General features: G+C 33.0%; 3 protein-coding genes across 3 annotated transcripts in view; 2 read left to right on the top strand and 1 right to left on the bottom strand.

Moving 5' to 3' along the window:
* Window positions 1-12,431, top strand: part of LOC126739100 (uncharacterized) — a 232,541-nt gene extending 220,110 nt beyond the window's left edge. The window contains exon 7 of the transcript XR_007661550.1: window positions 12,421-12,431. The gene's annotated coding sequence lies outside the window, so the exon portion shown is untranslated. The remainder of the gene's footprint in view (window positions 1-12,420) is intronic.
* LOC126739087 (protein gone early) overlaps window positions 1-16,067 on the top strand; it is a 54,960-nt gene that overhangs the window by 27,850 nt on the left and 11,043 nt on the right. Inside the window, exon 5 of the mRNA XM_050444602.1 lies at window positions 13,342-13,553. Within this exon, the coding sequence (XP_050300559.1) occupies window positions 13,342-13,553 (212 nt within the window). The remainder of the gene's footprint in view (window positions 1-13,341; window positions 13,554-16,067) is intronic.
* On the bottom strand, window positions 965-5,091 carry LOC126739095 (corneodesmosin-like). The gene is made up of 2 exons (XM_050444617.1): window positions 4,928-5,091; window positions 965-2,515 (listed from the first exon to the last, which is right to left on the bottom strand). The coding sequence occupies exons 1-2, from the start codon at window positions 4,940-4,942 to the stop codon at window positions 1,229-1,231; spliced, it is 1,302 nt and encodes a 433-aa protein (XP_050300574.1). The 5' UTR covers window positions 4,943-5,091; the 3' UTR covers window positions 965-1,228.

The following is a 16,067-nucleotide window of genomic DNA, read 5'->3' as shown; positions in this document are numbered from 1 at the left end:
ACGCTTTTTCATAAGGAGAAAAAACTAAATAAACACTGCTTTATTCAGAATCTAGAAAAGGGCATATGAAACACAACATAACTCTTGTTAATCGCCTTCAACCTGATGTCGAAAAAGATTTGAAGGATGATGATTACCTTAAGGATATGGCAGCTTAGACACATTGATCTAAATGCGACCCCAGTTTTCATCCTTTTTTTTAAATTTCTTTCCGCTGAATTGGTGCCTTCAAATTGAACATTTTAAGAAAAAAAAGGCACCAGATGGACAAGACTTTACGAATATTTCGGTTGAATCTGAGAAGGTCAATTCAGGATAATTTTTATTACACGTTTATAGTTTTGACACATTTTTTTTCCTTTTTTCCTAAATCTGATCTCCTCATATAGGTTTTATGGAGTTGTTAAGTGTAACAGTGAAAGTCTCAAACCAATAATAAATCATGTTTATAGTATTTAGGATCTATCATCTAATAGATCTATATTCTATATCTATTTTTAATCTATTCGTGTTATCCGTATTTTTCAAATAAAAAGCTTTCCCAGTCCATTTGTAATGTTTATATTTGTAAAATGCAAACCTCACGTCCTAGAATATTGAATAATAATATTCTAAAATAAACCAAATACTTTAGTTGTGACGGCAAATTCATTATATCCCATATTTCATATATTGTTCTGATTAATTCGATCTATTTCAAAAATAAAGGTGCTTGGATCATTTTTATTGTTATCTTAAGTGGTCTATATTTGTATCGATTCAAAAGAGGGAGCGTTTGTTTTGTATAATATAAAAGAGCCATCAAACTCTTTCTATTTTTAAATAAACATTTTGGCTTTGAATTATGGTTTTATAGTCAATCCCTTTAAGCCACTCTTTTACGGCGTTTATATCCTGTTTGTTTAACTAAAAATCTTATAATGTTTAATAAACGTTTTGTTGGTTAATTTCTAAATTAAACAAATTTATATATAGAAAAAATAATTTATTTCTTATAAACTATATTTGTCACCGTTTACTTACTAAATAAATTATGATTACGATTCAAGAAATGACTAATATGTATGTATCAGTAATGATAATCCTAAGCTACAATGGCATTATTTACATCAATGAGCCCTTAAGTATCACTACAATATCACTTAAGCATAAAAGAAAGTCTTTTTGTCAGCCACAAAAAATTTTACGTCCATAGACAAACTCCGACATCACATTTTACTAAAAAAAATTAATAGGGCCCGGGCACGTGTCCGGGGGGTCCGTAGGAGGTGCTCAAACCGCTACCACCAGACGAGGAGCCAGATGATACAAAAGAGCTACTGGAACTAGATCCATGAGATGAAGAGAATGATCCTAAGCCTCCAGATAGAGATCCTCCGCTAATACCACCAGAAGCCAAAGCTAGTGAACTGTCATCAATAGCACCTCCTAGGGACGCACCTGATAGAGACGCACCACCTAGAGAGGCGCTCGATAGAGAGGCACCTGAGAAACTCGAGCCAGATGAGAGAGAGGCACCACCACTAATACCAGCAGCAGAATGTTCTTTTTGAGTCTTATAACGGATGAAGTATACTTCTGGTTTACTTGGTTGCGTAGGCACTGGAGCGGGAATAGATAGTTCTGGTGCTTCCTCAGGTTTCTTGACGAGTACGTAGACCAAAGTCTTCTCTTCGTGTTGAGGTTGCAAAGGAATAGCTGGGACGGTTGGTGAGGGTGCAGATGGAGCTTTAATGAAAATGATCTTGTAGTGCTTCTGAGCGGGAGCTACGGGAATAACACGTTGTGGTCTTAAGTCTTCTGGTTCTGGTGGTGGTACGTGCACGTAGATGTGCTTTTGGACTAGGGTAGACCCACCCCCGAGGGATGAGGAACCCCCAAAGCCTCCAAATGAGCCGCTAGATGCACCAAATGAGCCACTAGATCCACTTAATGATGAACTGGAACCTCCAAATGAACTACCGGACCCGAAGGACGATCCGTGTCCACCAGAAAGCAGCGAGGAGCCTCCAAAAGAACCTAATCCTCCCGCAGACAGCAGTGATCCGCTACCGTGACTACCGGAACTGAAACTACTACTGCTAAATCCTCCTGAGCTGGCAAAAGAGCTTCCGTGACCGCTTCCGTGGCTTGTCAAACTACCAAGGCTGCTTCCGTGGCCTCCTAAACCACCGAGACTGCTGCCGTGTCCTCCTAAGCTAAGGCTGCTGCCGTGGCCTCCTAAGCTAAGGCTGCTGCCGTGGCCTCCTAGACTAAGGCTGCTGCTGTGCCCTCCTAAGCTTAGGCTGCTGCCTCCGTAGCTGCCGCCGCCTCCAGATGTGGTAAGGCTAATGTGGCTAATGTCATGACCGCCGCTAGAACTTCCGGTGCCCAAACTGATGCTTGATATGCCATGGGAGCCACCAATACTAGGTCCTGGGAGGGAGAGGGTTGGCCCTGAAGGTACTGGGTAACTGTAGCCGGCGGATGGTGGTTCTGGCCGGGCGTTTGATAGTGCTACTAAGGCGGAGATAATCTGGAAAGAGTTATATAACTTCATTAGGGTTAGTGGAAGTGACATCTGGTAGGATTGTTTGCAATTATTACCTACTTTCGAAGGAATTATTCGTTTTTGTCACGAAGTATTGATGCGAAATAAAAACTGATAACGAACGAAAGCTCTAAATATTAAGTTATTAGATCCCATAAGTCATATAGAATCCATGACGGAAGGAAAATCCCCGGGATCCGATGATACACTTCTTGAGTTGACTGAAATTTTGTGACGAAGACAGCATGAGGTGTTTTTATTAAGATAAAGAGTTTTCGAATAAGAGGTGTTATTTTGAGTTGCGCGCCTTTTCGGTAGATGTCACTTTTGAAGTTTTTGTTTGACATTTGACAAGTAGAAACTGCGCCCTTAAAGACCATGGAACGATACCTACACGTTTCAACAATACATTGAAATTGTTAAAATTCATCTTAAAAATGGTGAAAATTTGGTAGAGACGGTTCGTAAAACTTGAACATTTTTGTGTCGTCGTGAAGCACCTTATCGGAGCGCAGTACAAAAATTGGTGGAAAAATTCGAGCGGTTGGGACAATTTAGTGATGTAACGAATAAAGCCTGTGCACGTCGCTCAAGAACATCCGAGAATATTGCTGCTGTAGCCGAAAGTGTTGAATAAAACCCAGGTTTGTCCATTCCTCGTCGTTATTTGGAATTAGGCATTACACTTGTGTCTTTCTTGATTAGGTCCTTGAAATGCATGAAAATGATCCGGAATTCCATCGAAAAATCATCTTGACTAATGAGGCCCATTTCCACTTCGGTGGCTTCGTCAACGATCAAAGGTGTCGCATCTGAGGCTTGGAAAACCCAAGGGTTATTGTTAAAAATCCTCTCTATCCCCAACATGTGACTATTTGGTGCGGTTTATGGTCCGGCGAGGTCGTAGGACCTTACTTTTTCGAAAATGAAGCTGGATCAACAGTTACTATGAATGGATGCCGCTATCGAGATATAATTAATAGGACCGAAATAGGATGGTATTGATCTGGACAACGTTTATTGTCAACAAGACGGCGCTACGTGCCACACATGCAACGAATCTATTGATCTTTTACGAGAAAAGTTTCTGGACCGTGTTATCTTTTAAAGAGATGATCACAATTGGCGACCGAGATCTTGTGATTTAACACCTTGCGACTTATTCCTTTGGGACCGCGTGAAAGAGATGGTCTACGCCAACAGTCCAGCGTCGATTCAAAACCTCAAAGATGGAATTCGTGAGGCTATCATTGTGGACATTTAGAGAGTAGCCACTTTGCGATTTGGTTATGGAAAAATTCATGAAAAGGATAATATGGTACTGTAGGCGTGGTGGTCATTTCGCTGATGTTATTTTTCATTATTAACGGCATACCTTCCACTTTATAATGTAATAAATATGCGAATATTTATCTTAAAAAATTGCATTTTTTTTGAGTATCAAAATAACACCTCTTATTGGAAAACCCTTTATATAGTTATGGTAAGATTACGCACAAGTGGCTCACATCGAAGTAGACTCCGTTTAGCACCTGATGTAAAATTAATAAAAAATCAGGTGCTAAAAAGTGTAAAGATTTTAGAACAATAAGTGTGATGAGCCATCTATTGAAACTTTTTCTGAAAATCATACACAGAAGAGCCTACAGGATCAGTGAAGAGAAATAGCACCTATATAGTTTGACTCCAGAAATGCTGTAGGAACACGTTTTGTTGTCCGTTTGCCTGTTTGGTTGACTACCAGAAGGCTTTTGATATAGTAAAACCTCGAAAAATGGTAGAAATTCTGAAAATGTAGGCTTGGATGGAAGGTACATCAACATTATATTCAACCTGTACTGGAATCAATCAGCTTTTGACAGAATCGCAAATAAGACAATAGAGGAAACGAAGATGTTGACAGATGGAAGGCGAGGCTACATTTTCTCCCGATAATTGTTCAATATTTAATATCACTGAATGGAGAAAAAAAGAACAATATTCTTTATGCAAACGATATGGTCGAGTTTGCCGAGAGCATAGAGAGTTGGACATTAATATTAAAAAGATAAAACTTATTATTATAAGCCAAGACAGCATTAATAACTGTCAGCTTATAATCACCCAAAAACTGCTAGAACGAGTGAGCTGCATTACTTACCTTGGAACTTTGATTAACAAGCCTTAATTAAGACTAAGAAAATGAATGTCTCATATTTTGTGAAATTAGCATGCTCAAACTGGAAAAAGAATTTCTCACTTGAAAATCTTTTATGTTTATTTATTTAAAAATACTTACAGATGACTCGCTATTACTTTACTTAAATTTAAACCTTGCACTATATTAAATTAACAGCTGCCCTTTAACACTTCACTATTCACAAAGGAAATCACATTTTGCGCTTATAAGATACTTACCAAAAATTTTCTCATTTTGAAAATGTTCTTTATTGGACCGGTACGAGCCGGTAGGCCAGTTGTTAGTGATACAAAAAACCCGGAAGTTTTGATCTAATTCGGCTTGGGCCCCTGGTTTTATTTGAAGTGGATGGTCCGGTGCCCCCACTGACCCCCCCGGAGTCGTCGCTGATGACGCCCGGTGGTACCGAGCGGTTTATACGGATGCTACGCAATCGAAATATGACTCGAGAGCGATACCATGTAATTTATGTTTTTAAGATATGTATGATAATTAACGGTCGAAGATTGCGAATACTAAATTATTTTTGGGTGTGGAATCACATGAACGCAATTAATACAAGTTTTGTCAAATGTATTTTGTTTGGCATTTAGCAATGCCAAGAATTATTCTGCCTAAATGCCTCGTGTTGTTGCTTGAAGAATATCACTGTCAAAAATGAAATGTGATTTTTTTCATGAACATTGATATTTTTAGTTTTTTTTATGTTTTGGAAAATAATTATTCTAAATACTTTTGGTACATTTTTTATTGTTTTCATCTTGCTTGAATTAACTTTTTCTTAATATTGCTCACGCTATACTGGGGTCAAAAAACTGCTTCAGGCGATACGGTCTCTATACAGAATAAAATGAACAAAAGACTTATTTTGTCATCATATCAGGTCTAAAAAAAAGAAGAGGGAAAAAGCATAATTGTATTAATAGCATTTTTCGAAAACTGTATTGCTTACCAAAAACTCACAAGGACAATGTTCCATCGAGATCCATACTAAGCTTTATTGGTTCCCCAACTTATCATTTAACAGAGTTTTTAGTCAATTTATTTGATGGTGCCTTTGATAGAGATTATTATTATACAAGATTTTCAATTATCACCAAACTATGTCTTAGTATAATGGATGTTATTTTCCTGTTTACAAATATTCCAACATACTGTCATTGCAATTTGAACGAGAAAGTGGGATCAAATAAAAGACTGATATACATTATCTTTGCAAAACCTCTTAAATTTCGCATTTCAAAATAATTCCTTTAATTTTAATTTTAATGGACAATTTTGCCAACAAGTCTTTGGATTAGGTATGGCTAATTGTTTATCACCTATTTGCTCCGACCTCATTATGAGTGAACTTCAAAAAATATGCATTAATCAATTACCATTTTTCCAACGATGCGTCGATGACATTACTATTAGCGTGAATGCTGACCAAATTGGTGTTCTTCTTAACACATTTAATAGCTTTCATTCAACTGCAATTTACGATCAAAATGGAGTCTAACAACTCAATCCTTGTGCTTGACATTTTATTTATTAGAACTGACCAAAATATAATAAAAACAGATTGGTACCAAAAACCAACATTCTCAGAAAGATTTTTAAACTTTCAAGCAAAAAATAACATTATAGCACTACAACTATCTCATATAGACAATCACAGAAAGAATCTTCTTAAAATAAAAAAAAACTTTGTTTTAAATAATGACTATCCACATAAATGAGTTAATAAAATATTTTGTAAAATAGCCTGTCAGTAATCTCTCTGAAAAGATTGAAAGAGAACTTAATGACGATAATATCAATATTACTTTTAAGAATGAAAACACTACCAAACGGTTCTTTTCAAAATTAAAAACAAAGACACCAAAGTAATGCAATCTATAAAATTTCATCTTGTGAATGCGATGGTGTTTAATCGGTCAAACGTCAAGATATTTAAAAGCTAGAATTTCTGAAAATAAAAGAAGTACAAAACCTCAGGTACTTATTAACAGTAATTCAAAAACTGCTCTTGCTGCGCACTTTGAAAATTTTTAACATCCAATTGATTTTGAAAAAACAGAAATTCTATCTAGGCAGCACACTTGTAAAAAGAGACTTTTAAGTGAACTGGTTGAAATTAACAAATACCTAAGTAGTATTAATAAAAAAAGGATGTTGACAATCTCAATAATGCTTATTTCAGCATTATTAGCAACATAAATGTGGAAAAAACAAAATGAAAAAACTAAGAACTCCTTGTACGTAGCTTAAAATCTTCCACTATGTGAGTCCTTAGGTATATTTATCCAAAAAATTTATAACAACAAAACTTATCGAGCTTTGCTTCACAGCTATTGTCCAAACTCATTTTCCAACATAGATGGCTGTAGCAAAAAAAAGGGAAAAAGAATTAACATTAAAAAAACTCTAGAGCACGGAAGAACCTATGAATTTCTTTTATTAATTATGATATTACAGTTATTATTATTATTAACGAGGACTATCTACAATATATAGAAATGTATATGCAGTTTTTCGTTTTTGATATAATCTTCCTAATGTTATCTATTGTGACCTTATGGTTTTTTAAATTTGGAAGGTTTAAAATTTGTGTTGAGTGTTTTTTTTTATTTTTGTTAAGTTTATAACCACTTTTTCAAAATAATTAATTTCATTCAATATGATTTTAATTGTATAAAATTGGTTCAATGATTTTAATTGTTTTTTATATATCTTTTAGAGTTCTGAAAGATCGAAACGTCGACAAAATATATAATTGATCGTCTGAAGCACTTTTTTTTGACCTATCTATATTCAGCAAAAGCAAAAATTAAGCAAACTTATAAATTGAGGTTACGGGAAATAATTCACATAATACTTAGCTGGGTTATCTTTGGTTGCATGTAAATAGAAAAATTATATTTTTTTAAATTTATTTTTTCAATTTGTTCTGCATTTTATTTTTCTATTTTTCCATGTTCGTATCCATCTCCAATTTTATTGACGTACTTAAAAAGTATATAAAAATCATACAAAAGTATCAATTTTCTATATTTACTAGTTCGGTATGATTTAATTTTTACGTGAAATTATCTAAACTCTGGCCGAAACTATATATCGATGGCCCCCAACCAAAACCACTTTCGATGGATGATCACGTTGATACAGATCCGCAACGTGTGGAGGTCCGCCAAGACGCACCGGGCGTACTTCCCTTGAGGCGAAAAGGTGAAAGACGAAGATGTCGATGTCCGAAAATTTCTCCGAAAAAATCATCTCCTTGAAGACTACCACGTAACTGATTTTTTTTCTTTTGTTTTTATAGGCGTAATTTTGTTCAGTTTTGGCACATTTTGAAACAAAACATTTGTATGTATAGTTTTAATTACGAAGGACTTTAAAAAATAAATAATATTTTAGATTGTGCCTTATAGTTTTAATCGGAAATTAGTGCATTTTATAGAATTATATATTTATAAAACGATTCCAGGCATACGTTCAATATTTATTTTAGTGAAAAGCATTTTTATGGGATACTTTCCATTTTACCGAATATCTGTCAATCAAAATGAATAATTTTTAACAGATTATTTTAGTGTTAACTAGCGAATGTTATTGAATGATTAGTATATCTGTATTTATTATAAATGCAAACTATAAATTGAAATATTTCATGGACATAATAAGTCTTGAGCCACAACCAATGGCAAATATTGCGCCCTAATATTATGATATAAAAATGTAGTATTTAAGATATACAGGTATACAGAGTATGTCATTAATGCTTATGTTTAAAAAATGGTTCTTCGTAGCCACGGCTCCCTATGGCTCCCGGCATTTTAGTTAATGCAAAAAATATATTTTTTTTAATATTTTTCTTAAAATTTAAATAAAAGTACATATGAATAAGTTACAACTCTACAAAGAGTATAATGAAATCTGTGTGGCCTTCCTGTATATAGATACAGTGCGAGTCTCTAACTTGGATTAAACTCACTAAATCAAAGGCGTTCTTTTTTTCGGAAAATATGCTCGGACACGTCGATTAGTATTTTAAATTGTCTTTATTTTAATGTAAAAAAAATATACAGGGTGTCTCAAATGTGAGATATGACGTTATCGATTATTTTTAAATGGCAACCCTATTTTTTGAATGACTATTATTAAAGTCTTTAACAAGTTACACATGCGTGCCAAATTTTAATTTTTTTACTCATATTTTTGCGACGAGATTGTTAGTCATTTCATAGTGTATGGCCACCTTTGATTTCGATCAGATAGATAGTTCTACATCCATTCACCAAACTTAGGATGAAAACGTATCATTATCAGTTTCTCCAGAAGAATTTAATGATCAACACGATCAAATGCCTTGGAGAAATATGTTATAAAGCTTCAGTCTGATTACGATTCTCCAATTGACTAATTATATCAGACTAACAGCAAACTAAGTTTCTTGTTCTCGATCTTTTACAAGACAATCACAAGACAGTCAAAAAGTTTGGGTATTGCAGATATAATACAAATGCTACGTAGTTTTCAGTGTTTTCTCTTTGGCCATTTTTGAATACATGAACCATGCAGTTGTCCTCCTTCCAAGCAGCTAGGAACTTGGATGCCTTTAAGGAGCCATTAAACAAAATAAACAGTCATAGCAATAGTACTGACACATTTTTTTACTAGAAAGTTAGGAATACCATCTGAGCCAGCAGCGAGCTTATTAGACAGCATACTTATTCGCTTTAAAAACGTCAGTAATAGATATGGACGAATAATAACACTCATGTTGGAATTAATTATACTATCTGGTACATGAATCTGATTGGAATTAGATGAATAAACTGACTGAAAATATTTCATAAATAAATTAGCCATATCTTGACCATTTCAAACTGCCAGGTCATGATTATGTATCAGTCTAATGAATATCTGTTGTTATTAATCAACAAATACTCTAAATATCTTAATGTGCTCATACATTTCTATATATTAATTTAGAATCCAATAAATTATTATTCGTTGTAGGTTGAACAACAAATTAGATTGACTTAATCTAATATTTCGATCTATAGATTGTGTTTATACTAAAAACAAATATATTAAACATTTTATAATGTTCGATATAATTATTTCAGCCTAATCTGCTAAAAAATATTAATTTTTATTGACAGATGCTCAGTAAAATGAAGTATCTCCTAAAAATACTTTTCACTAAAATAAATATTGAGCACATCAATGCGTAATCGTTCTATGAAGATTTCATTCTATAAAATTCAATAATCTTTGATTAAACGTTCATTTCAAATACAGTCATAAAAAATTATTTTATTATTTTGTAAATCACAAATTTCCAAGTAGTTTCTATCTAAAATAAATGTGAAGTTATTATTTAAAATTGAAAGAGTTCTTCTATTTCTTATATCATGTGGCAACAATGTTGCAATATCTTAACGGAAACTATTGTTGTTAATTCAAAACGTCAACATGGGGAATTGTGATACGAAAATATTGAAATTTTTGATACAGGCCATCGGTGAGGAGGACGATTCAGCTATTAATTTTTGTATTGCATAAATGAAAACAAGCATGTTTTCATTAGTTATATAATTTCAAAAAGCGAATCACATGAATATAAAAACAATTTTTAGAAACGAGTCTAAGATTCTGATTGATTTTTTTCCAACAACGTTTTGATTAGATTAAAGAGAAACTAGAACTAAATTTGACATTAAATTCAATTAAATGTATACAATAGAGGACTTGGGAGTAACAGGGAATTACTGCTCTTTTCAAGAATTAAAATCAGTTTTATATTATTCTAGAAAAAAATGAAAAATACCTGATGATAAAAAAGGAAAAACATGTTAATTTAAAAATAAATTAAGTAATTAAAGTGCATGCTTCTTATAGATTATAAAGCTAAAAACTGGTAGTTATAGATATCCGAACTATAAACTATTGTTCATGGGTTTAGTTTTTAAAATAGACTATCTTAAAAATTATTTAATTAAAAATTTGAGGGATCAGTCACTATTTTTTTCATAAAAACTAGAACTTAACACGACTAATGACGATAAATAATAAAAGCTGTAAATAATAATGAAAAATGGCGTTATTTATTTATACAAAACTAGTGCAAAATTGAAAAAAAAATGGGGTGGCAGTATCCAGCTGGAGCTACTCATACAACCACCTTAATATATTAATATTAAAACTTTGTTTAATGCAACGTCAATGGTAGGTAATATGCATGCAAAACAATTATAAAGTATAATCTAATAGCGACTAAATAATCACTAATAATCACTAGATTAACTCGTCTAATAATCACTAGATTAACTTTCCTGATAACGATTTACTGGTACAGAGGGATAGTAAGAACCATCCACAGTTCTTTGACGGAAACGGAATGAGGATGAAGTTCTGGTAATGCTAGAAGGCAGAAAATTGAATGCCTGAGTTGTTGAATAGCTGAAACATCTTTTAAATAATTGATTGTTATGTTTTGGTATACAGTATCGACTAACATGACGAGTCCGAACCGAATCCTCAGCATGGAAATCAGAAGGAGTGTGAAGATTTCGGTATAGGTACTCTGGCGTGAGTTTATCTGACTTTAAAGACCACAGAAAATATGCAATTGGTACCTTTCTCTTATAGTAAGTCAACTGGATTCTTTTAGATGTTTTTGATGCCATATATGATCAAACTTACGAACACCATAACGAAATCTTCTTAAAATTAACATTTCAAGCTTCTTTGGTAAAAAAATATTTCTACTATATCTTATTTAGTCTTGTACTTAGTATTTTCTGATTCATATTAAAGATATTTAGGAAAAATATTTTGTTTTGGCCTGTACGAGATCCATATTAGGCCCACCAACGCCTTAGTACCGATAACAAAAGAAGAAACATTTTACTTTCGATCTTAAATTAAAGCGAGGACCGACAAAGAGTCACGTATTTCGGGTATGATACCCGAATATGCAGTCGCAATTAGTGGGATCTGACATAAGCCGTTGCAAAATTCTACATGAAGCATGTAAAAAAAAATTACGAGAGTCGAATACGAAAATGAAAAAAAATACCCAAAATGCAGACGCGGACCGTGGTGTTGAAACTGGCGGTGAGAATTGCCCGAAGAGAAACACTCATATTTACTTTCCTTTCAAGGTTAATAATTTACAATTAAATATTCTGAGGAGTGTTTGGGGTGATGGGTGTAATTGATTAAGGATTTCAGTAGCTGGTTAGCGACTTATAAGCGAATACTTGCTAGCTATAGTATTTAGCAGTAGTTTCGTGTAGTTTTTTTGAAATTTTGAATTTTTAATTGACAAAAATGAAATCTTGTTTCTTTTAAGGTACCAGAAAAAGCCCATGAAAAATTAATCTTTTCAACTGTTTTCTATATTACCGTTTAGTTTATAATTGTCCCGATCTTTTGAAAATTGTGTGTTTTTTTATCGAATAGTTTATACACTTGCATAGAATAGAAAGTATTCATTCATTACAAAAAATATTTTTCTTCCACTTTTTTCCGAACGCTTTTCTATGTCATTTAATTTCTAAATAATTGTCCGGATTTCTAAAACCTCAAACTGAGATGGCTAAGATTGAAAATTGAATTTTTTTGTATACCATCATTTAATTTCTTAGTTACTATCCGGATCTTCTGAAAAAGATTTTAGAAAAAGTTATTTATTACCTAATTGCATAGAAAAAGCATAATTTTCCTTCTTCTTAACAGGTTTCTGGAGGAATTCATAAAATGTTATAAAATTCCCTTTTTATGCAGTTGTAATTCGTAATTTACTTAATTTACTTTATATTAAAGTATCTTGATATCTTCTGGGTATATTGAAAAGAAAGCTTGAACATGAAAAGTTGCCGAAAAAAGGTTATTTTTTGATACAAAGAGTAAGGCACTAACCATCTAGATAAAATTTCAGAATAAACAATTCGAAAAATTAACTCCCAAAGAGACCATGATATGTTTGACATAATCTATAGAGAAAAAACTAAACGACGTCATGTGAAAGAGCTAAAATGCTTACGAAATTATCTTAATCATCATTAGTAGGTAATAACAGAAATGAACGCAATTGACATAACACATAAATAACAAGACTACGCCCTTATTTTCTAATACTAAACGCAAAGATGATGTCAACGATGTCAGCCGGTGCTTTCCTTAACAAACATTATATGAAAAGAGAAATTCAATGTTACGTTTTACGCATGCATTAAAATAATTTGCCAACTTTATATGTACGGAAATTCCGAGAAGAAATTTCTTATTCCTTAAAAAGTTCCCATATATCACTGCTAGAAAAACTGAAGGTAATAAAGGCGCGGTCTAGGTCTAGATTGGACCAATCTATGCTAATCAATTTTTTTTTCTGAGGACGCAATTTTGCTTTCGAACTTGTTTGTGTAGGCGGACCATTTCACATGTCACTTTTAATAAATCGATATTGTTACTTTTAGAGAATTAGCGAAGGTGTAACAATTGAATTAGAGAAAACCGAAAATATTTGGGTTAAGTACGTAACAAAGGGGTTTTCTGTGCCAGCTCTTTTGTAATATTTTTACTTTCTTACGCATTTTTCTGTTGTTTTGATCAATAAACTGATATATTTTTTTAGGCGGGTGGTACATTCTTCGTGATTGGACCGATGTGGATTTTGACCGTAGGTCGATTCTAACTCAACTCCACGTTAAATATGGTATTTCTCCATTTTTCAAAATCGATGTCGCTCCTCATCCTTATGTGCCTGATACCAATGCCATTAGGATATCACCATCTGGATTGGGGCTTCCTGATAGGGACTATTATTATAGGGACTCTGATGACCCGGTAAGAAACATGATTATATTTGTTATTTTATTACAAAAAATTACAAATAGAGACATCAAAATGGTTTAGGAGACAAATGTATTAAAAGACAATTAAATGAAAATTTGGAAACTAAATCCTGATCTCTGATGATGAAATTAAATACTCCATCTGAATTCATTTTGGAAATAGCTGAACAAAAACACAAAAATTTATCGTGGTATACCGGGGGATTAATAATGTATGACAATTTAAAGAAGTAAAATATCGAAAATTCTTCAAAATCGAATATTTTTTAAATATCGATAGGATTTAAGCCAGAAGATTGTGCAGGCCATGTCAATACATGTATATTGTGCAGCTCCAAAAAGTTTCTAGCGGTTCGTGTATCAATGTAACCTACGGACATGCATTGCGGTGCATAAGTACAACATTTCACCAAATTCTGTGCGATAATCGTTTTCTATTAAAAACCGTTCAATTGGAACAAAATTAGTCTCAAAACATAACGGAACTTCAGCGCAAACCATCAAAGTCGCGCCGTGCTACCTGTCAAGTTCTTGGATAGTTTTAAGGCTGTTTCCTGGCAACGTATCTCGCTTGTCTGCCTCTTGAATCAAGACTTAAACCACACCTTGATTCATCGCTAAAAAGAATGCATGCCAAAAATTGCCAATTCTGATTCTTGAATTGTTAAGACGTTTAGGTGTTCCAAAGTAAATCTAACATCCTTCCTATAGCTTTTCCCAGCAATAACCGGAACAGCCTTTCTCTGCAAAGCAAAAATGCGACCTGCATGACAAGAGTGCCCCAAGTCAGTATAGTATAAGTGGCTATTGACTGAAATATTCCATGATAGAATTAATACTTGGCACGGAAGAATTTTTACTAAGTTTCGTAAGAGGTACATGTTTCTAGAGAGTCTTAAGCAACTTATACTTTTTTTACTCACTTATTTTATACTTAAAATCACACTATCAATATGCTTCTCGAAAGTCAACTGGGTGATGCCGAGAGAAGAAAACTGAAACCAAGAATAAAAGAAAATCCTGATAGTTTTATATGCGTTCAGTGAGAAAAATAAACCACTCTTGACGCAAACCTTCACCATGTAGTTTAGACAACGACAGACTCTTTCTACTTCTGGCTACTTATGTCATCTGCAAATTACCAAATTTTAGCATCTTGGGTCACCTTATGAAGATCATTGACATATATGAGGAATAGTAGGGGTCTCAAGATGGAACTGTGAGGAACGTTGCGCTCAACCGAGTTAGACAGGTGACCATTGCTAAGGGGTTCATTGCATTCGACTTCTTAAGTAGCTGATATAAGCCATGATGATCAATCCCATAGCACTTCAACTTTTGTATAAGAACTTTTTTCCTTGCTCCCTAGACCATTTGGATGTGTATCAATTATTAAAGAAGAAAGTTTTAAAGGGCTTCAGTTAAAAATGTAGATATTCAATTAATCGTAAATAGTAATATGTAAAAAATATTGTGAAATAGTTTCAACTTTTTTTCTATAGTCCTATATTTAGATACAAAAGCATTAATATGAACGATTAATATAAAACAGCAAAAATAAATAACGAGAGTAATGGATGAGTTTTTTGAACAAAAATAAATCCAAGTAACATGGTATCAACAATAATTTATTCTACTTATTTGTTACAATCCATTTATAACTCCGCAACGTAAATTTTCATAGAAACATTTATGAGAAATCAGGATAATGAATAATTTACCTTTAAAAGGGGACATATACAGCTTTGGACATATACAGCTATACTCATAACATTTACAGCTACATTTCAAACTAATGGTCTCAAATAGTTGATTTAAGTTATATCCAATAATAAATAAAATACCCAAATTTTTGCTTGATATAAATAAAATGAGGTAACGTTTCATAATGTCATGAGTATGTGCTCTACGCTCTATAGAATTTGATACGGGAATTGCAATATTGTGACTAACTCATAAAAAAGCTCAGGTTTGGGTAAACTCCTCATTTTAATGCTTATGTTTAAAGATTACTGTGGTCAACTATAATAAATACCTAAAAAGAAGGTTTTGATAAAAATTGCAAGTCACCTTTGAGACTTAAAACCAAGATTAAATCTATTATAAAAGAAATCATTTGTCTGCATTGATCAATTTTGATTCCAACTAACTTCTATATTACAGTATGTGATGGATTTAAGTAGTTAATCATCAGTCAGCTATTATAACCATACTATTACTGTTAAACACACAGGCAGTAAATCCAATAAAATCCATTGTAAAATCCAATTGTATTTCAAAATCTAATTGAAGCAAACACCGATACATCCTAATTTCGGGTAATAAATAACAGGGGTAATAATAACCATACATTAGATTTTCAAATATATATTTTTTTGTCATTTGTTAATGACCCAATTATCCATTTACATTTTTCAAATGAACTATCTTGTTAATAAAACAAAAAAAAATTGTTCTTTTTTTGTATACACTATATTCCAAATTTAAACACTAGGAAGTTCCTTCT

Source organism: Anthonomus grandis, chromosome 8 (genome assembly GCF_022605725.1).
Source record: "Anthonomus grandis grandis chromosome 8, icAntGran1.3, whole genome shotgun sequence".
Taxonomy (NCBI): domain Eukaryota; kingdom Metazoa; phylum Arthropoda; class Insecta; order Coleoptera; family Curculionidae; genus Anthonomus; species Anthonomus grandis.
The sequence above is the reverse complement of the archived record's forward strand: the minus strand, read 5'-3'. Positions and strand labels throughout refer to the sequence as shown.